General features: G+C 44.8%; 1 protein-coding gene across 2 annotated transcripts in view; it reads right to left on the bottom strand.

Moving 5' to 3' along the window:
* The window catches only part of abca1b (ATP-binding cassette, sub-family A (ABC1), member 1B), a 40,989-nt gene that overhangs the window by 7,440 nt on the left and 11,309 nt on the right, over window positions 1-22,240 (bottom strand). Inside the window, exons 4-31 of one of the 2 annotated variants that reach the window (XM_013909165.1) lie at window positions 20,223-20,364; window positions 18,576-18,694; window positions 12,728-12,849; window positions 11,920-12,123; window positions 10,611-10,700; window positions 7,245-7,485; window positions 6,786-6,925; window positions 6,568-6,684; window positions 6,238-6,432; window positions 5,947-6,152; window positions 5,229-5,405; window positions 4,919-5,141; window positions 4,570-4,791; window positions 4,286-4,490; window positions 3,941-4,054; window positions 3,629-3,803; window positions 3,412-3,543; window positions 3,037-3,314; window positions 2,737-2,957; window positions 2,417-2,477; window positions 2,069-2,319; window positions 1,907-1,958; window positions 1,707-1,829; window positions 1,320-1,468; window positions 1,104-1,228; window positions 921-1,019; window positions 589-778; window positions 85-179 (exon numbers count right to left, since the gene is read on the bottom strand). In XM_013909165.1, the coding sequence (XP_013764619.1) occupies window positions 85-179; window positions 589-778; window positions 921-1,019; window positions 1,104-1,228; window positions 1,320-1,468; window positions 1,707-1,829; window positions 1,907-1,958; window positions 2,069-2,319; window positions 2,417-2,477; window positions 2,737-2,957; window positions 3,037-3,314; window positions 3,412-3,543; window positions 3,629-3,803; window positions 3,941-4,054; window positions 4,286-4,490; window positions 4,570-4,791; window positions 4,919-5,141; window positions 5,229-5,405; window positions 5,947-6,152; window positions 6,238-6,432; window positions 6,568-6,684; window positions 6,786-6,925; window positions 7,245-7,485; window positions 10,611-10,700; window positions 11,920-12,123; window positions 12,728-12,849; window positions 18,576-18,694; window positions 20,223-20,364 (4,468 nt within the window). Of the gene's footprint in view, window positions 1-84; window positions 180-588; window positions 779-920; window positions 1,020-1,103; window positions 1,229-1,319; window positions 1,469-1,706; window positions 1,830-1,906; window positions 1,959-2,068; window positions 2,320-2,398; window positions 2,478-2,736; window positions 2,958-3,036; window positions 3,315-3,411; window positions 3,544-3,628; window positions 3,804-3,940; window positions 4,055-4,285; window positions 4,491-4,569; window positions 4,792-4,918; window positions 5,142-5,228; window positions 5,406-5,946; window positions 6,153-6,237; window positions 6,433-6,567; window positions 6,685-6,785; window positions 6,926-7,244; window positions 7,486-10,610; window positions 10,701-11,919; window positions 12,124-12,727; window positions 12,850-18,575; window positions 18,695-20,222; window positions 20,365-22,240 lie in introns of both variants that reach the window. The other variant, XM_013909164.1, reaches the window with a different exon arrangement.

The raw sequence follows: 22,240 nt of genomic DNA on the forward strand, positions 1-22,240 counted from the left end.
GTGTGTGTGTGTGTGTGTGTGTGTGTGTGTGTGTGTGTGTGTGTGTGTGTGTGTGAGCAGGTGAGTCCTCTGAGTGTGTCTTACCTCTTGCCAATGATCTGAGCGTAAGTCTTCACCAGGTAGTCGGAGATGTTTCTCCCAGTGAGGTTCTGTAGGATGTCCGTTTCACTCAGCTTCATCTGAACGACAGGAAGAGTCCCTTTTTATTTAACCACAATTTCACAGGATGCTGCACACAGGTGGGTCAGGCTTAGGTCAGGTAAATCTAAGACTAAAGTTGGGCCAAATGCACAAAATAGCGTTGTTTTTTTTAAAAACTATGTTAAAACTAATTTAATATTAAGTGTGTTCAGGTGATTCTTTTAAAAGTTTTTCTAAGCTTACAGAAATTCCCCTTCAGAGAGCTCAAAGTGGCTTTGATAAAGTTATTACAGCTAAAAAAACGATTACACTAAAAACCTATTGTTGGAACATCTGCCAGCTAATGAGGTTAATTAGCAAGTTGACTGGGTGTAAAACGAGCATCCCATAGAGGTTGAATGCGTGTGTCCTCCTTTCGTATCTGCCCACCACTCCCCGTGCTCTGACCTCAGGTGGGGGCAGACCTCCGGCTCCAGCCGGGCAGTCTGGCAGCATCTTCTTCTTGCCATCGCAGCTGCACATGCAGGCTGGAGAGGGATCGTCCATGGTCCAGTTTCTGGAGCTAAAGAGTTCCAGGACGCTTTCAGGAACTTCAGGAGTGTACCAGTCCTCATCGCCCATCGTACAGGGTGCCTCTCTACAGGGAGGAGGAGAGGAAGAGACAGAGGGTAGAAAAAAAAATGTAGTGAGGTTTCAGGTGAGTAAAAGCTGATTCGCTCACACGTTGATGAAGACTAGTTTAAAGTGAATGTAATGCTCAGGGTGTCGAAGTTTCTTACGGGTTCGTGTATCCGTCCATGCAGCGAGTCCCAAATCCCGGAGCGTTCAGCAGCGCATCTAAAAGCTTCTGCATGTTGGCATTTCCAGGAGCATCATCACTGAGAGGACGAAAAACACAACCACAGTCAGATCGCAGGAAATACCTCTGGATAACTCAGTGAGAGTTCAGGGCAGTCGTGTACCTGATGAAGGTCGCTTGTTCCTGGTACATCCACGGCTGCAGCTCCAAACTGGGATAAACTCCAAACGGCGGCACGATGAGACTGAAGACCAGAGCGATGCAGACAAACACGGCCGGAAGGACGATCTGAAACACAGATTTTTTTTCCCCGATGAGCCGCAGCAGGCCGGTTTGATCAGAAAGCAGCAGCGGGTTTTTATCGCTGGCGACGGCATACCTGAGCGAAGAAGCCCTTCCTGGAGCGCCGGGCATACAGAAACCGCTTCCACATCAGAGCAACAAACTGCTGCCTCCTCAGAGTCCAGCCTGTCACCTGATATGAGCCTTTACCGTCAGTACAGTTCAGCCAGTCGGTTTCTTTGCACTCTGAGAGGAAACGAGGTCACATGATCAAATAAGAAAACGTTGAGAGTGCGCAGACAGGATGTTACAAGACAACAAAAGTGAGAAACTTCTCATATTTCCACTCGTTACTCTGTACAGTTGGCGCTTTATTTTGAAATTCCAGTCTTTTGATTTCTTCCCTTGAATTTTGCGCCCCTGGTATTTTATCCCATTGTAACTCTCTGTGAATAAATTTTGCTTTGCTGTGTTTTTTTTGTACCTTGGTCTTCAGAATCATTGCAGTCATCGTTGTCATCATCTGTTAACGGTCTCAAGCAGCTCTGAGGGTCTCCTCCACCGAAAGCATGAGTCCTCCTCCGCCTCTGAACAGGAAGTGTCCCGTCTAAACAAAAAAACTTGGAAATGTGATTTCAGGCTCTTATTTTGATATGTCACAGTCAGACATCACTCCTTCCTCACCTGAGGTCACTTCGGTGTCGACTCCGTTGTCTTCAGCCACTTTCAGGAAAATCTAAAGTGACATAAAACATTAAAACTAATGTCAAACTTTTGTTTTCATGCTTCACGGTGATTCACCGAGAAGAATGCTTCACAAATCAGTTTTACTCAAATGTGTCCCACCTCCTCCAGGGTGGTGTCCGACACTCCGTAGCTGGAAATGCCGAGGTCGGAAAGCTTCGTGTCCAGGTCTTTGAAGAGCTCCACGAAGGCTCCGTCTTTGGCAGCGCTGTACGGCAGGACGTAGGTCAGCTCGTGTCCCAGGTCCTCCACCAGGCGGGCGTCGGGGACGTGACGCAGGATCAAGGCAGAAACCAGCGACACGTCCGGGGGTACAAAGGGGATATTGCAGGTGGATGCTGCTGGGCCATTTTCTGAAGACGGAGACACAAAACAAATCAGATCCACCGGACAGCGAACCAATCAAACGCTCTGTGGGAACAGAGAGCTCACCGATGGTAGCGGCCTCACTTTCATGTTCGCTGCCGAGTCCTGCGTCGCTGCTGCTGACCGAGCCGCACTCCTCCTCCTCCTAAAACACAAATGGTTTTACTTTAAGGTATTGCTACTGCACAGGAATTAATAATGCTAATTAATACTCCAAATGCTAAAGAAAAATACTATAAGGAGACAACTACACGGTAAAGGTAAAATACTGCAAAAATACTTTTCACTAACAGACAAACTGCTCAAAATTAATCAATCGTACTGGAATACAGTGTAAAGAAAGACCTATATACTACTGAAAACTGCAGAGCTAAGCATTACTAGTAAATAAATTCTACAGAGACCTTCTTGGTGAAGGAGACGGTGCTGGCCGAGTTCCTGCAGGAGCTGAGTGATGGCTCTGGGTTCTTCTTCACCAGCGTCAGGTAGTAGCCGGTCCCCAGCTGGTTCTTCAGGTACAGAGATGAGCCCACGCAGCACAGCTTCCCGTGGCTGATGATGGCGATGCGGTCGCCGAGGATGTCCGCCTCGTCCATGTGGTGAGTGGACAGGATGATGGTCCGGCCTGAAATGAGACCCAACGTTAAAAATCCAGTCAAAACGAAGAGAGTAGCTAAAATCTGACCAATCTGGGAGAACCTTACCCTGACGGTACTTCAGCAGCAAGTCCCAGATTCCTCTGCGGGCGTAAGGGTCCACGCCGGCTGTGGGCTCGTCCAGGATTACAACCTTTGACCCCCCGACGAAGGCCAGGGCCACGGACAGCTTCCTCTGCATGCCCCCAGACAGAGTGCTGGTCCTGCAGTTGCGTTTGTGCGGCAGCCCTGTGTCCTGCAGGATCTGCTCGATCTCACCTTTCACGCGTTCCTCTGGCAAGCCTTTGAGCCGTGCGTAGAACCAGATGTGCTCCTCCACCGTGAGCCTGCAAGAGGTGCCACAACATGAGCAAGGTCACGTAACAATCGAGGTAAAGACGGAGCGAAGACAGCATAACAAGCATGTTGAGGAAAAGCACTCACATGCTGAAGAGGACGTTGTGCTGTGGACAGACTCCCAGACTCTGCCTAATGGCGCTCAGCTCTGTCCGGATGTCTCTGCCCAGGATGTAGGCAGTGCCAGAGGTAGGTGGGAACAGGCCAGTAAGTATGGACCTGCAGGGAAAAGAGAGGAGGATGTTACCTGCACCAGGCCCTGTGGCAGAATCTGTATCAGCAGTGTGGTGTGTCTCGGACTCACATGGTGGTGGTTTTTCCGGCTCCGTTGTGTCCCAGGAAGGAGGTGATTTGTCCCTCGTAGAAGCCGAGCGTTAGTCCATCCACCGCCAGCTTCTTACCATGACGGTAAACTTTCACCAGGTTCTCGATGTAGACTCCAGGCTCCAGATGAGCCGGCTCCTCCTCCACGCACACCGCTGCAGACATACAGACACATCTTACTGCACTGTTCAGGAAGTCTCTTTCACATTAAAAACTCTGTTTAAAAATAAAGAGAACTCAGTTGTTGGTTTTTAGGAGGAAGTTCTGGAGCTTCGCAGCACAGTAATCTCACCTCCGGGGTTTCCTTTCCGATTCAGTGGGAGTTTGTTGGACTTTCCGTCCTTTTCTCCAATCCAATAGGATTTAGTGAAGGGGAAGTACCACGGCCGAGGGATCCCATACTGACCTGAGGAGCAGAACGTGCTTTATGGAGTCTTTGTTGTGTATCAGAGATTTTTCATGGTCAGTGTACAAACAGCCTGTGGACTGATCGATAGTTTGAAGAACTGGGGATGAGCTATTCAAAGGATGTGTTGATTATAACCGTTAATAATGTATAACTAACAATTACTTCTTGTAGCATGCTAAATAATGATGACTGCAGTTCAATAAACACACGAAGAAGAAAAGCTCTCACCTGGAAACACGGCTTCAAGATACCATGTCAGGACTCCGTACAGGAAGGAGTCAAAGTACATGATGATGATGGCGGTGCGGAGGCTGAAGTCATCCTCCTCCAGTGGGCTGGACACCAGGTTCTTCCACTGGATACCGACTCCCTGCTCCTCAAACAGAGCGAAGTACTCGCAGCCGAATCCGAACGCCACAGGGGACAGAAGGCTCTGCAGAGCGAGAGGTGGGCATGTGACTCGCCCCATCACATCACAACATTAAAATTGTGAAAAAGATGCGCAGCCTTACAGCGAAGACTTTCGTCCCGAAGCCGATGTACTCTTCCCAGGCGACGCAGAGCACGTATGGCAGGTAGAGGGTGAAGTAGATGATTCCTCCACAGGCGGCGGCGAGGTTGGCACGGGCAAATGCCGTGCTGAGCAGGAAGCATTGCATGATGGTCACCACACCGAAGGACCCCAGGAAGAGGAAGATGACGCCGGGGTCGCTGTAGGGCAGGAGGTTCCCCATCTGCACAGGAACCACGAGAAGACGAGATGGGACATTATTAATATTGCATTCTTGGAGATGTGAATGTGTGGATGCTCTGTTTTTCTAATGACACTGTTTTCTATGTATTTTGGTTTTTAGTCGTCACCTTGAGCAGCAACACTAGCAGCCCGGCGCTGATGAGCAGAGGAATCAGGCTGCTGATGAACCAGCTGAACCACAGGATGCCGTTATCCAGACCCATGATCCTCATAGTCTCCTTCAGTCGAGCCTCCTTCTCATACACCACGCTCTTCAGGATGATGGCCACTGAGTACATCCAGGCAAGAGTCATGAAGAGAGGCATGGAGCGGCTCATCACCCGCAGGAAACTGAGACAGAGGACAGGAAGGACGGGGTTACAGACCGAGAGCGGCGAGGAGGGGACCAAACCTGGGAAATGATGTGAATAATCTCACATGTCATCTACGTAACACGGGTACGGCATCTGCTGGATGTAAACTCCCGTCTTCTCCTTGGTGCCCGTCACCGCTCTGATGATGCCTTGCTCAATAACGTCCTGAAGGTACGAGAACCCACCCCAGATGTATCGCATGTCCTCAAACGGGTCGGCACGAGGACCCGGGTCCCAGTATCTGAGAAGGAGGACAGAGTGCAGGAAGTGCTGCTAGTTAAACAGCAGGATGTGATAAAGAGCTACAGAAGGAACAGTACAAGAAAGAAAGGTAATGCTCAAGCAAAGGAGCCAAGGCCATGACTTTGTCAATTTAGACCTCAAATGCATTATTTTGCATTGCAAGGTCTGTAACTTAAAAGTACATTAAAAAAACTGTTGTTGTAAAAATGTAATTATTATAAGTTAAGTGTTAAAATTTGCTCCAATTAATTTTAAAAAACAAACCTAAAACTCTGGTTTGCAGAGCATCAGATAACCTTTCACCCACATACTGTTTGTGCTTTCTCTACAGTGTTGCCAGATACAGTTTTTACCTGTAGAAATTAAATGCTTTACATTACGGGGATGTCCTGGCTGTTGCTGACTGAGAGGCGAGTCCTCACACGGACCGTACACAAACCCACCTAGAAACTATTTGTGCTGGCTTTACTGGAGTAAATTCTGGAATTTAGGAATGAGGAACAGGACACTTTTATCTGCCTGTGTGTGTGGCTCCTTACGCGTCTTTGATCTTATTGGTCCGCTCCACGTTGTCAATGTCCATTCTGATCTTGTAGTTGAGTTTGGGAGGTAGCTCTGTGGCGTTGGAAGGGACATCCAGAAACACAATCCCTGCCCAGAACTTCCTGTCTTCCAGTAGCTTCATGGACACGTTCACCATTCTCTCCTCGTTGGAGACCGGCTCCAGTTTGTCCAGGTTCACACACTTAAAATACAGACAGACACAGATCCGGTCATGTGATCTGTGCACACCAACTACAGCCAGTTTCCCTGCATGCTTGGATACTGACCTCCATGAAGTGGGAGATGCTCATGATGGCCTGATCGGTCTCGTTGAACACATCCCTCCAGGTGAGGTAGCTGCCTGGTGGCTGCTGGTTATCTGCCTGCTTGGACAGGAAGTTGGAGATGTCCTCTACGGTCCAGTCCGTGTCAGCAAGCTGAGCGCGGAAGACTCTGGCGGTGATGTTGTTCTTTAGCAGAGTCTGAATGAAAGATAGGAAGGAAAGAAGAAAGGAAAAAAGAAAAGGTATGAGAACATTTTGTCTAAAATAAAGCAGATGAGTTAGAAAGACATCGATGATGAAGAACACGTGAGGTGGTGGGCGGAGCTTGCTTACCCTGATCACGTTCATCTGCTCGCTGTTCTCCATGAAGTCCCAGACTTTGGGCCTTATCTCCTCCCACATCCCCCCCAGCTCCCTGAACACACCGAGCTCCTGGAAGGTCCGATTCACCTAAACACACCACAGACATGAGTCTTTTTACCCTGGGTTACTAGCTAAAGGTGACCAATCAGCTGCAGTCTGGAGCTTTTGCACAGGAAGTGACATCATACCTCGTGGATGATCTTCTGCGTGGCGGGCGTGTGGGGGGTGTACAGGAGCTTCCCTAACAGCAGGGGCTTCAGGGCCTGCCAGATCATCCTGGACATGGGGTTTGAGTCCATGTTCTTCACCAGGCTGTTACAGTACGGAGCTACAACACACACGTGATGGAGGTTACCACATACATGTAGCAGGCGTGTTTCAGGAATCACGATAACACAAAGAAAAATAAATACAGAAGTATCAGAGTCTGGCTTTAAAAGCACCTAGAGTACTTGAAGTGGACATAATAGCTCATGTCCACCTCAGTGTTTTTATTCTTGGACTCGGACATATATCTGTTCACAGGAGGCTGTTATATAGCAAGAGTTTAGTTTCTCTGACATGGGCTGTATTAGCTGAATGTTTGTCTACTGAATACAAAAGCTTCATTGGGGTTGGAAGGTCCGAGGATGACCCCGAGGACTCACTGGAGGAGTTGTCATAGAGCGACGCCGTCTCGTCCTCGCTGCTGTTGTAGTTTCCGAACAGAGCCTTGTAGTTGCTGTCTTCGTACCAGTTGAGGGATTTGATCTGCAGGCCGCCGCCTTCAGGGTGACCGCACACGATCCGGGAGACGGCCTGGTACATGGTGCTGGGCGACGACGTGGCGTTCTGCGTCAGGAAGACTATCTCGTTCCTCAGATCGATCCAGCTCTTCATACTGGCCAACTGTAGACCCAAGACAGAAGATACTGGTCAGACTGGTCGAGGGAGACTGGACTAATAGCTAAAGCTGGATCATGCAACCCTGAACCCTCCCTTAATTTACGCTGCTATATGCTCAAGGAGATGGGAGACTTCCCATCATGCACTGAGCAGCTTCAAAATGTTACATTTTGTCTGCACTTGACTGTAGCTTGTGTTTTGCCCTGTCTATCTACACTCTCCTCTCTGTTCCTTCACCCCTCAGGTCAAGGCAGATGCTCCTCCCTGACCCAATGTTTGGGTTCTCTCTCTGTTGTTATGAACCAGCGCTAGATTTACATAAAAATTCTAAATTGAAATATATAAACATGTAATAAATGAAAAATATCAAAGTTAAGGCTCAAGTGGAAAACAATGCGTAATTAAAAATGAAATAAACTTTAAAAAGAGTCTGAACTCAGGAATTATAGACATTCGCCGAAGGTTAAAAACTGAACATGCTAAAAATGGATCACAGAATGAAGCTGAACTCTCCCCTAGCTAAAAACTGCTGACAGTAAACTCGTGTCTGGCTGCGCTTCCTGTTGAAGCTCAGACTAATTTTATACATATGATAACAAAAGTGATGTAACAAAGCAAAAGTTCAGATGCAAAGAGCTGATCCAGTTAATGTAAAAAAAAAACAAGGTTTAAGGTCCACATGCTTAATTTGAAGTAGCTTTTAAAAGTCTCACAGTTGTAACCAAAATATCTGATAACTCATTAAGCAGTTTGGCTTTCTGCTCACAGATTAATCATTCGGTCCTTAAACCACATCATGATTTATGTGTCTGCTCAATCTCTAAAAATATCTCATTTAAAGGAGAATAAACCAAACCGATTTACAGATTTGAGCATCAACTTTTGCTTGTTTGACTCAAAATCTTTCCAGTTCTGCTATTTCACCTGTTTTTGGTAATTAGGTCCTTTTAAGCTCACAGATGTTCCCCAGGTGTGTCACAAAATAGGAACCAGAAAGAACACATTCTTCTGTAACAACGTGAGTTTCTTCTAAATGAAAAGGTTCTAATTTGACCGGAACACCACAGGAGTTTTGGTGCCTGCTGGCAGAATCTAAATATGAGCATTAAAAAAGTACCAATAGAGGAAAGGTAAAGGGAGCTTCAGATGTTATTATTTTTATTGCCTCAGGAGGAAGGGACCTCAAAGAGGAAGAGCCGCAGGTTACTTTAGGTCAGCGGCATCAGCAGAAGTGAAACTGCTGCAGCTCCAATCTGAGGAAAAGGGTAGTTATTGTCCCAAACATGTCCTCAATATGTCTACAGTTTTGTCCCCACCGCCTCTTCAATATTTATCCGGATTATCTGCAAAAGTTTGAGTACTATGTGTCGAGTATCTCTAAAGTTTGTTTCCCGTTTTTGTCCTCAGCATGTTTATTGTTTCTCTACTGTCCCCAGCCTTTGTTGTCAGTGCTTCTATAGTGTGTCCCTTGGGCTCTGGGAAATTCAGACAGGCATGTTTTACCATTCATGTTAAAGCTGTAAAGTTATTGTTCAAAGCACTCTCTTATGAACTGATTAAACAAATAAATATATTAACCAGGCAGTAAAACAAGGACTACTTTATTGTCGCCGTATCATCAGATCCCGTACATATCGCCTTTAAACCTCACAGCTGAGACGCTTGAAAGTAGGTCAAGTTTTGACAGCGTGGGCGTGTAAACTACGTGTTTACCTGTGGACAGGGAGACACTGTATGTGTTTTTCATATGACTGGGATGCTATCAAACAGATGGAGCTCCAGATGTTTGAATAAAGTTATTTTAAACTGGGAGTTTTTGACAGAAAATGTAAAATGGGTTTTGTTCTAATGGTCCCATCACAGCTGAGTGTCTCTTCTTTCTTCATCACATGATTTTTAATGCAGTGCTGGGAAAAACACTTCCTCTCTGACCATGAGAACAAAGCAGAACGAAGGAGATAAGATTGTTAAAGTTATTTAGCTGTTTGGGTTTTTTAAACTAAATGTTGTAATTTCCTGGATTGCCAGTTCAATAATGCCCATCTTAAATCCCTTTTTCACAGGATCACACTCATCCTGTCCCTGACTCAGCGCCTGCACAAACCAAACAAACCACTCTGTCACATGTTTTCACTTTAGCCCACAGAGCGATTGTGTGTACTGTGTGTTTTAAAGTGTGTGATAACCTCGGGGCAAAAAACAACAATCTGGGGAAGTCTAACTGAACTTTACTCTGGTTATCAAACTGTTCACGCCAACCACAGTCTCCCACTCAAACTTTATTTCCAGTCTATTCCCACTGTAATCCCAGGCTGGAGGCTCTGCAGAGCTGCAGATGTGTCGCAAACCACTTTCTGCCACACAATGCAGCTTTCAGAGCCCCCTCAGTGTCTCTGTGACCTCTAACATGGTCACTAAAGGCTGCATGCAGCCATCTGCGGTCTTCAGCGTCTCAGCAGGACGTAGACGGACGCTGAGTGTTTGCTGTTTGTTCGGACTCGTGCTTTCTCCTCCTGAGGCGGCTGTGAAGTAAAAACCCACTGAGACATTTGAGTCTTTGTTCAGCTGGGAACTCGTCTGTCTCTGCTGCAGGGAAACTGCTTTTATCTGGACACAAAGACTCGCAGAGACACTCGGAGCTGCCAAGTAAACCCAGTGGCCCCTGATGGTGCTGACGTGGCCCGGAAGACTCGATTGGGTGACGCGCATGTCCAGTAAAAAGCTGACTGTGATATTTTGTGCCCAGATCTTTGTTCGTGAGACAAACACCATCATTAAAAGCACATGATGAAAAGACACAAAGAAAAACTGACTGATGATCTTTGCGTCAGCCTGAATCAAGCATCAGCCATCAGGGATAAAAGGTTAAGCTAAAGCTCCAGTTCCTCTAATGTCCACCAGAGGCTCCAGCAGTGAGCCAGTCCCCAAAGAGGCCAATTTAAAGCAAAAATAAACCCCTTCAGAGCCTGATACAAAAGGGGAGTGGCCTCTTTGACTGACAGGTGGTTTAAGCTGCTAGCTTATGCTAAGCTAAACCTCAGTGTCTGAACTGGACCTGTGAACCAATAACACGGCTGCTGAGATATTAATCGTACTAATAAAGGTCTGAGCTCCTGCTGATGACTTACCTCAACTGCCAATGAACCCAGACTATCCAGCAGGTTGTCGGTTGCCCTGGCGACCTGTTGGACGGCCTCGGGGTCAGCCCTGACGTCCCTCTGAAAGACACAAAGAGACATTTTCAGTTTCAGCTCAACCTTGGCTGAAATAAATAATAACCCACTCATCTATCTTCAGTTTAGTTATTTTTATTTTTACATGTTTCACAGTCAGATGAGACAGAGACCTTCCCAGCAGTGTTGAAAGATACTGAGTGATGACATAAGTCATCATACGAACGTTCTCTGGACCCTGTAAACAGACAGATTTAGCACTCGTCCAGCAAACTGAAGTCTTTAGGTGTTCTGCACTTCTAGCAGATCACCTGAACTCTGCTCGCTGTTGTTTATTTTTGGCTCATATTTGTGACGATTTCACTTCTCTGTCTCTGAGTATCTAACATTTCTTTGCTTTCGTGTTGTCCACTTTTCTCCGAACGTTGTCATTTGTCTGATTTTTAATCAAGTTTTAAAAGTTGCTGTGTCATAACTGGAGATAAATGCACGGCAATAATGGGCATGTGTGGGGGATTTTCCCCTAAAATCTGGCTTTTAAGTCTAGTTCACTCTGTTTAAGATTCCTATAACTGATAACTAGCTAAACACCTATGACTTCTCTGAGACAAGGCTGCTGGATTTTCACGGACTTCGTTCTGTGCTGCTGTGGAAACTCGCACGGTTTCAGCTTTGCAGTCACTCGAAGTGCTCGTAGATTTCTGCACACAAAAGAGGCTGAGGCCTCTTGTGACATACGGCTGCATTGAATCCTTCAAACTCTTTAAAACTGGTCTCCGGGCTACGAAAACTGAGACTGTAAAGAGCTGGGACAGGCCGAGGCACGCCTCCTCCCACACACACACATTTAATATGCTGAGGACACGCCAGCACACCTTTGCTGTGTCACCTGAACGGAGGGGGGGAGGAAAAAATGCCTTTGGACTATTCCAGTGTAAAATTCACGTTTTCAGACAAGTTTGTTATTTAAAGTATGTTAGAGGCAGCCTGAAAGACACACCTGCAGGCAGAACTCGGGGCTAAAAAGTGCTCAGTGTGCCAGTTCAAGTGTTTGACATCTATAAGGATCATTATATCTGAGAAAGTATTTAACAGAAAAGAAGACAAGTCACGATTTGAAATGTGTTCATACAGGATAAGCTGAAACGCTGCAGGAGGTGGTTTCACACTGGGAGAAAAAGTTTCTAAAAGTTTCTGGATGAAAAACCTGCTTTAAATGAGCAAAACATGAATCATATCAGTGGATTAGCAGGGCCGTATTTACCCGGATGGGTTTGAGGAAGTCCAAGTTGTCCAGAAAGTGCTCCTCGGCGTGGTTGAGCCAGGCGGGCGGAGCCTGGCAGATCTTTTCTTGAACCATCGCCGACACCTGTTTGTCCGAGATCGTCACAAATTCCTCCAGGCTCTGCTTGCCCCCCTTCCTGGGACACATGTCCCTCAGGTGGACCGCGAACCCCCCGAGGAGGACCTGAGACAGAAACAGAGGCCAAAGAGGGATTTCTTTATCTTCAGGTTTCGCTTCATATAGTCTGACTTTAATATTCTGAAATTAGTTTCAATCATTGTATTTATTTCATGTTTTACTGTGTAACATGTACTCCAACATTTCAGTCTTTTATTCCATATACTCTGCAGATTTTCTGCAAGTTAGCAAATTCTATTTCAAGTGTTTAATCATTCACGAACTTTTCCTCCTTATTGTTATTCCACCTCTCCACTTAATTCATATTTGCATTTTTCTTTCTTGTGTTCTGTACACCGGTTCACAATATTCCAGCTTTTATTGCATATTTTTTTATTTTTTTATTTTATTTAGTCTGACACTTTCTTCTTCTTCTTTTACTCCATACTGTGTTGTGTTTCTTTGCATTTTATATATTTTTTAAATTTTACCTATATTTTCAGACTTTCATCTGATATCTGTCAACTTTTTATCTTGTATATTGTGGATGGTTTTACTCCACACTGTTAGTTTTCTCATGAATGAAAGTTGGAGTAAAATTCCTCCAGCTGCCCGTATCCATGTAGGGCTCACAGGGGTCAGACTGAGCATGTGCAGAATGCCTCCTCACCTTCTGCAGGTTTACGTCGGCCTCCGTGATCTGCTGGACGCTGTGTTCGGGGAAGGAGGCGTTCCTCAACAGAAAACTCGACAGAGTCTCATTGTCTCGCAGGAAATGCTTCAACTTGAAGCCTGTGGGAGAAAAAACAAAAACAGACAAAACAGAGCAGGTCAGAGAAACCTGACTCCTCCTTCTCCTCCTCCAGTAAATCAGAGGGTTTTGTCTTTTAAATGTGAACGTATTTGTGGCCACAAAGCAATTGTGTAATTTTTTACAGAGGAGAGGGTGAAGCAGTTCCCCCAGCACATTTTTAAAATGTCATCTCTGCTTTCGGTTTGACTAAAATCCGTCCAAGCTGAGAACGAGACAGGCTGATAAAACATTGGTTTCATTCAAGCTTTTAGGCCTCTCAGGTGACACACCACTGACTCGTGATTGGTGCAGGAGAAAGACTAACAGGTAACAGTCAGGCCATTAAACAGAGACATTCCTCTATGTTCTTATGACACTGGTAAGTAAACTGTGAGGAATCCCTGAAAAACAAAATTCCTCAAACACCCCAAAAAACTGCGATGAGAAAAATTCAATTGCACAAAAACACAGATCTGAGATTAAAATAAATAAAAACAAACAAACAAACAAACAAACAGGTGTGACTGTTGGTAACAGAGCCGACTGCTACAGCAATAAAAACCTTTGACGGATATTTGAACTACCAATAATCCCAGACGATTGAGAGGTTTTATGTGTTTGGATTTGGACGGTTGGAGTGATTGTTAATGGTCCGTTTACTGTGGTTGGATTTTCTATTTTAATCTGATGTCAGTTTGAATCTGAAAGTCAGATAGAAATCATTTTAGTGAAGGTACAGATGCTATAACTGCGGCCTGAGGAGGCGTTCGGACCATATTTGGGCTTGTCGGGGGCACGTCCGCACCCGAGCGGCTGCAAGAGGGCTTTACGTTCAGTCTTTGTTACGTCATCGCTGCTCTTCGTTCGACCTGCGTGCTCACACACGCCTGCAGCTCAAACTTTCCACTCAGCTCCATCACAGCAGCTGGATGCACTTTTGCATGATGCCCCCGCACGCATACATGCCCACCCCTCCCTGCGCCTTTCTTCTTCTTCTGCAGGTTTGAACAGGCAGCTGCAACGAAGGCTGAGAGGAGCTTCTCTTGTCATTCATTTGAAACAAACAGGAAGCTAACGTGTGAAGCTTCTCTGCCTGTGTTGCTTCACTCTTTCAAAACGTGGAGATTTAAGATGACGGATCATCCAAGATTACAGTCGTTGCTGTCCTCCTGCCTCCAGCCTGCTGAACATCAGCAAACCACAGAAATGTATCGATCGATTGGTTTTATTTGCAGCTTTATGGACATCCATGAAGAAACGCTCTAACTGGTAAAATGCGGCTGCTGATCCATCAGCCAGCTTCCATCAGAAACCCTAAAATTCAATAAAAGCATCGTCGAGCTTCCTCAGAAGCTTTTATCCTCCAGCTTAGAACGACGTCACCGTTATTAATCGGCTCCTTCATCACTCTGTTTATCAGCAGGAGAGCATCAAACTGAGGCATATCTTTTTATCCCTCTTCTGCTGCATTTTCCTGTTTCACTTCTTATTTTCCAAGATGTGATCTGTATTTTCATACATCCAATTAATATTTGTACCCTTCTATTCACAGACTTTATAAAACATGGACAAAGCCATTGTGCTGTCACACAATTGTTACCTTAGCTCACTCAAAGTGACTTAACATTAGTAACTTGGCTCGTGCCATGTTGGTTTTTTATATTCATATTTTATTACAGGTTTGTCACAAACGACCATATTTGGACCGGACAGTACAGGTGCTTCCGGCTGCTTCCTTATTTTCCCCAGAGGTCGCCATGGATGGATCTGCACATCTGCTTTCCCACAGATTTTACGCCTGATGCCCTTCCTGACGCAAACCTCCCACTTATCTGGGCTTGGGACTGACACTAGGAGTACGCTGGGTTGTGACAGCCCACACAATTTTCTTTACGTTTTCTTTTAGTCCAGTTTTGTGTGACAGCTTATTGTTTTCACTAAATGCACTTTGTCTTTGCGCTTATCTCACGTAGCACAACTTTATGGTTTACAAGCTTCTGTAAGCCTGGACGATCTACCATTTATCTGTTTAAATTTTCCACTTTTCATTCCATGTTTGCAGACTTCAGCATGTTCAGCTAAAATACAGAGATCATATTTATGATTTCTGTGATTTTGTTGTGAAAGAAATTATTTAAAATCAGAAGCCGTCACTCCTCAGCCTCAATCTGATTTCAGTGCCAGCCCAGATCAGCTACTCGCTTCACTTCCTGCTCGAGCAGGAGGAACCCTGAACAGATCAAGTTCAGGCAGGACTGCCGTAAAAGCGAGTCTTTTCCGAGGAAGTATCATATGTTCTCTGATCTGTCTCTAATAAATCAATCGATGATTAATTTTCCTGTTTCAGCTCGAAGGCGACAATCATGTGGTGTTCATCTGCGCTCAGATGAGCGGAGGTATAGAGGCCCTTTGGGGACAAAAAGCCGACTGAGTGTTACTACAGTTAGTGTTAGTGATGGGTCAGAGGACAGGTCCAGCTGTCTGACATCAGCAGCTCGCAGTGATGTGATTGGTCAAATGAGAAGCAGTTTCCAGCAGAGAAGCCCGTCTGCTTCAATCACAACTCGCCATCATTAAACCACCACACCACCGCGTTCCGGTACCACATTAAAAAACTGGTTCTTGTCTGCCGCTCATCATGTTTGAACTTTTTGATAGTGTTTCAGAAACTAAAGATGTTCAAAGAGTCCTCCACTTTCATGACTTCAAGCTTGCCGGATGGTTTTAATCCACAGAGGAACTAACAGTCAGCTGCTAAACTGTACAGTAATGGTTATGTGAGATGCTTGCAGCGACCCAATCCAGGTTCAGGTCTGATGTAGACCCCCATTAGGACACTCTGAATTACACGTTTGTACAGCTGCAGGGACACATCTGAACTCAGTGACGCTCTGCGGGACGGCGCCGAGCCGAGCAGCAGAAAACCCAACACGACAGGGCGTCGCGAACATGCACGATGCACACTGACCCTGTCAGTCCACCTGCAGGGGAGGGGCCACAGGGCCAGCCAATCAGAATCGGCTCCTGCTGCCACCCTTCTACCCCCCTCAGCAGAGTCAGAAGAGAGTTGTGTTAATATCAGAAAACTGCGTGTGGAGTGACCGCTCGCGATCAGATGACAACCGAAAGACAAAATCCACAACAGAGAGAAAACAACACAAAAGTGGAAAAAATCAAACACGAAGAGGGAACAATTGAATAGAAAGATGCAATAACTGAATACAAAGAAACAAAAACAATCACATAAAAATAAAAAAAGGACACAAAGTGGCAAATAAATAACCCATGGAACCATAGAAAAAAAATAACACGAACAGACACAAATCACAAACATGAAGAGGCAAAAACAAGATAAAAAGAAACAAAAACCAATAAGACACAAAACCATAAAAACAAAACAGAGACAAAAACCAACTACAGAGAGCCAAAAACAACATAAACAGCCAAAAATCAAATACAAAGAGAAGAAAACCAACACGAGACAAAGACAGGACACAAAATGACAAAAAAAACCCAAAAAAACCCCATGTCATACAAAACAAACCAAACCAAAACATAAGACCAAAAACAACAAAACAAAACAACAAACCCAGCATAACGAGGCAAAAAACAACCACAGACAAATAAAAACACCACAAAAACAAAGACAAAAAAACAAAGAGGAAGAAATCAAACAGTAAGAGGCAAAAACTGGATACAAAGAAACAAAATATCATACAGAGACAAAAAGCAACTACAAAAGAGACAAAAACAGACAAAAAGACAACGAATTAACCATGAAGAGACAAAAACCAGGACACAAACACAGACAAACAAAAACAACACAAAGTGATAAAACAAACTATAAAAACCACCAGAAAGAAACAAACAAAGGAAAAACTTTCAGTGTGTTTCGTTGTGCGGTCTTTAGCCTTAACGCCTTGATGTGAACGTTGGAGGTCTTGGCTCATTTGAAGCTTGAGAATTAGCTGATTAGCTTTCTATGCTTGCTTTAGATTTAAAACTGACATGAAAATTGTCTGTCAGATGAAAATCTGTTTTATTGGTGCTGAACAAACCGTTAAAGGTCGCTTTCCTGCAGAGAAACATTTGCATTTTCGCAGATCTGTTTCTAAGGCCTCGGGCTATGAAGTTTCCTGAGAACTGCTGAATCCTGGTTGCTGCCCTCTAACCAGGTGAGCTCACCTGGAAGGTAAGCAGGTAAACCTGCTGCAGCGTGTCATGCCGCCCCCTCATCACACCATCGCCCTCCTGACCAATAAAACTGCTTCATTTATTATCAGATTAGAGGGAATAAAGAGCAGAAACGTGCTGATGCTCAATCAACAGGGAGGAGAAGCAAGAGAGCCGGCAGGTCGGTGCAGGTAGGGAAAACAAACGCCCCCCACAGAGAGCCAAAGCTGCAAATTAACGCACAAAAGAGAGAAATTCTTTTTGTTCAGCGAGCCTGAAAACTCCTGCCGCAGAGAAAGGACGCCTAAAAACCTGCTGACCTTTGAGAGGTTCTGCAAAGACTCGCTAGCTGTTAGGTTCCTTCAGCGAGCTGATCTCAGAGATGATTTATTGACGAAGGTGGCATTCAAAAAAAAGAGCCTGCCGACAGTCATGACTCACAGGTTTATGAATTACACTGTAGGGTTAGTCAAGGCATTCTCTCCAAACATTAACCTCTGGGGCTAAAAAATAAAAGCTAAGGCTCCAGTTTCAGAAGCTGCAGTTCCTCTAACGTCCACTCGAGGCTCCAGCAGTTTTTTAATTTTTATACGATTATCCGACCAATATTATGGCTGCTGTTAGCTTAATTGTATGAATACGGCGTCCAAGTTGTCTGTTAACTGTTTGTGTCCTACTGTCCAGTCTATAGATGAAGCTTGCTAACCAATGTAGCCAGCATTAGGTGATAACTTCAGTCCATCTTCTCCTCTAACATGGTAACCTGGGGTTAAGGAATTCATCAGGTGCGTCTCAAAAGTCTGAAAAGACCAAGTCCTATAGCTGCCATAAAATCAGCACAAGAAATGTGAGAACCTTTGCCTCCAGCTTCCTTGTTTTGCACGAGGAACTGTTCTCACAGAAATATGGAAGATGGGTGTTATGTGGCTGGTTTCCGAGGCTCTCATCTGGCCTGAAGTCTCAGTAAGTTTAACTTCTTAACACCAATCAGGGCCCAGGTGACCAGTTTTAGGGTTCTGCTGTGTTTTTACAACATTACCTTTCAAAATAAGTGCATGCATTTTGGCCTTTAGGTTCCTCTGTTAAAGGAATGGCGATAAAACCTTCACATTTAGGCACCGGCTGGCTGTTAAAAGAAAATGTTCTACTTCTTTTAAATTCTGCAATTGTTCTGTTATACAGTTTAAAAATGATAATAATGAATATTATTACTATGGTCATGTTGATACAGTAAGATTTTACTTTTCTTATCCAAAAGCTGGCAAAGTCCTTTTTTAAATCTTTGTTGCCATGTGCAGGTTGTTAAGATTAAAACAAGAACATGTCTATAAATACACCTCGTAGCTGGAACTTTAGCCATTTAAACGCTTTGAGTTTTTATCTACACTGTGTATTTCTTATTTGTGATGACGTGATTACGGCTGATATGTCTGTTATCACTCCAACCCACACTGATGCTCAGATTAGCGAAATCAAACAAAGTCAAACTGCATCGCTAACCCTGATCTGAGCTCATCCCCACACAGTGAGGGTTGCGTTTTGCGTGTCCTACCTGAGCGGCTGGACTGCAGCACCTGCAGGGCTTGAGCCAGCTCCTTGAAGCCCTCAAGGTTTTTATCATTCTGACTGTACAGGAGGATCTTCTTGGCGTCCGAGAAAAGGCGAGAAATTCTGCAAAATAAAAGTAAAACATCAAACGTGAGCCACAAAGAAGCTCTTAGCATGCATACAAACACAGAGGGAAAGACCCGGCACATGCCAGCTTACAGTGAAAACAACAAACAGGTTAAAATGACATTTCTGTTGACACTCAAAACAGTTAAAGTGTTAGTTATTATGGAAGCAGTGACTAACTAAACTCCAGAGTTTAAGGTTTACATTCGCCTAACAAGCAAAAGATCCCTCGGTTTGATCACAGATCCAATCTGCAGCTGAAGTGACCACCTTCTGAATAAGGGATCAGCCAAAGGTAGGTTCTAGATAAAAGTAGTAGATATGTAAGGATACTACTTCAGTCCACAGGTTCAAAAGCTAACCTTCTTACACTGACTGTCTGCAGACAGAAAAGGGAGGAAGGTGTCAGCAGATGGTGCTATTTAAAATATGTGAAGTGAAACAGTGGAAAAAGGTTCAAAATTAAACTCTACAGGAAGTTTAAGTGTCACTTTAAAACAAGTAAAGGAACATGAAGTATTAAAGTGAAAAAGCTCAGATAAGTAATTTATATCGTAGCTTTAAGTCTTAAAAGTAGTTGATGTTTATGTGTCACAACATCTGAGAGTTATTGAGCTTCTGGCTCCTTAGGAGAATGAAAACGTAGCAGGAATTTGATAAGCAACCAATAAGATTAAAGCTTTGGGGCCTCAGTCACACAGGCCTAGAGACCAGCGAACCTCCAGCGACCTCTGGGTGATATTGGCTCACAAAGAAGATGTTGCACCCAAAACCTCTTTATGATCGATCTGGTCACCAGCAGATTCCCACAGGTTGGATGAAAGATGCCGGTTAGTCTGCAAACGCTCGCCCACTAACCACAGAGTGGTGGTGAAAGTCAAACACATACGACACAAACCAAAAAAAAAAACTATGTTCGCCTTCATAGTAAAAGCGACTCCTTATTGCTGAAACCAACACATTTCAAAAGGCCGCAGCTTTTACTTTGAAGGTCACTGTTCCAGTACCGCTTAACGAGCAGCTCCCGAGTGTAAACTAATAGCGAAAAAAGCGACCACAAAATCGGCTGATGTGTGTGATGTAATCAGTCATGATGAATCCTTACTGATTTTGGGTTAAGGCCATGAAAACAGCTGAAGCGTCAGCTTATACACAAACACTGAGAGCAGATGACCTGCCGGTGTTGGTTAGAGGTAAAAGCAGCTGAAATCTTAAAATTCAGTTTTGTCTGTTAATGTGTGAGAGGAGGAAAGTTAAAGTGTATCAATAAAGTTTCAGAAATAAAGTCACTGACAGCCTGTTTCAGCTCTACAGACGGCATTTATGTAAGAACTGAGCTGAGATTTCACTCTATATGTAAATGTAATGAAAATGAAATGAAAGAATGTGAGGTACTATCAGAATAAAATTCATTTTACTTAAAAATGTCTGCTGATTAGTAAAAGATGAAACCACAAGCACGCTTTAGCAGTTTAATAAAGATGAGAAGTTTTTCAGAATAAAAGCCTCTTTTTTGGCCACTCACATTGAGTCGTTGAAGTTGCCGACGATGCCCGGGGACTCGCCCGGTGTCGGATGTCTGAAGCAGGGGTTGTTGGCGTTGCAGAGGATTCCCTGAAGCCAGGGCAGCGTGCCGGCTGATGGCATCGCCTTGTTTGGAAAATGACCTGCAGACAGGAAATGAAAACAGGAAGTCACAAGAAAGTCGGAAGATCTTGCAGTAAAAATGACAGGAAAGCTGTGACCAGCTCCAAACAGGCTCACAGGAGATATAGTGCACATTTTTAGGCGCCCTCCAACTCACCTATGCACTGTAACATGAAGAAAATAAAGCCCCTGTGTTTCCCAATGTAAGATATGCAGGTTTTAAAGCCATAGATGTGGTTTTGCCTGTGTGCTGCGGTCAGATTTAATCTGAAAGATGTTCAGGGTGTTTCTTTATCTTCCTGCTCTGATGGAACAAAGTGTTCCCACGTTCACCTGGACTCAGAGGTGTCAGATAAGCTGCAATTGGTTTATTGTCGCCCGCAGTCGAGCATCAGCGGCACCCGCTGCAGGTTGAAGCCGAGGGCAGAGGCACGAGCGGGTTCACTTTGAGAGCAAAGACCTTTATCCCCTTTCTCTCATTGAGCTTCACCGTGTCAGCTGTACGCGCAGAGAAGGCGCTGATATCAGGGAACCTTTAAGACTGCCAACTGGCCTCTTTTTAATCAAAACACAGATAAGATAAAGGAGAGGCGCAGATTCACTTCACTCGACAGCAGAGTGAGGGCCACACAGGTGGAACAACAGCTTCAGGATGAGCTCAGGGGTGAAAAACTCCCACAGGCTCCAGACCAAAACACCAGAGCTTGACTTGTTAAACTGGGTGTAAAAGACACACTGCAGCTTAAATCTGTGAACTGATAATGTTCATAAAACATGTTAATAAATGGCCTGTATTTGTATAGCGCTTTACTAGTCCCTAAGGACCCCAAAACGCTTTACACATCCAGTCATCCACACACACATTCACACACTGGTGATGGCAGCTACATTGTAGCCACGAGGCTGCCGGACACTGGCACCACTGGGGCCTCTGACCACCACCAGTGTGAAGAGTCTTGCCCAAAGACACAACGACCAAGAGGGTCCAAGCCAGGGCTCGAACCGGCAACCTTCCGATTACAAGGCGAACTCCCAACTCTTGAGCCACGAGTGCCACAGAGCAAATGATGAACTGTGTGCTGCTTAATCAATTAATAGCTCGAGCAAAAGCTCCACCCGCTCGAACCTCCCTCCTGGTGTTTGTCAGGTTCAGATTTACATTGTAAGCAGGTCCATATGCAGACTCGTGCAATTTACATTACTGCAATTGGGTCCACTTGTGCACCATGATTTCCCCACACCAGCAGCGGTCTGCCAACAATCCTCAAAAACAGGCAGGTAAACATAAACATGCGGGTTTAGGCAAATATTTTAATAAACTTATCACTTTCATCATGTCTGCTGCCCGTGACAGAGAAGTCATGTTCATACACACAGACAGGTCAGATCAAGATTTTTCCCACTGGGGCTGAAAAAGAAAAAACTAGAGGAAGAAAGAAAGCTGAGGTTATGTGGGTGTTATGGTTGGTAACCTACGCTAGCTCGCTATTCAGTGACGTCTGAATCATAGCCATAAACAGCCTTTTACACACTGTAATGAAAATAGTTATACTCTAAAGATGGCGCTAGTCTAGGCACAGACAGACTAAAGGGATATCCTTCAGTCCTCCACCTGTCCCAGCAGGTGGAGACTCTCTTGTCTGTGACTTATTATGAAACAGAACTTCTGTTTCGTGCTGCCAACTCAAACATGTGGATCTACGCACTGTGGCCTGACTCTGCTGTGATAACTGCGTCACACCATCCACATCATCACATTGTTTTCTTTGCAGTTATATTCCAGCGTGGTTACACCTCAGTCAGCTGGCTGCTTTATTTAGTAATTTCACTTATCGTGGCCCCTGAGGTGTTCAGAGTTTGCTGGAAGTTGGTAAAATAAACTCATTTGGACATATA

The sequence above is a fragment of the Pundamilia nyererei genome, unplaced genomic scaffold (assembly GCF_000239375.1).
Source record: "Pundamilia nyererei isolate P.nyererei 1_Seehausen unplaced genomic scaffold, PunNye1.0 scaffold00020, whole genome shotgun sequence".
Classification (NCBI taxonomy): Eukaryota; Metazoa; Chordata; class Actinopteri; order Cichliformes; family Cichlidae; genus Pundamilia; species Pundamilia nyererei.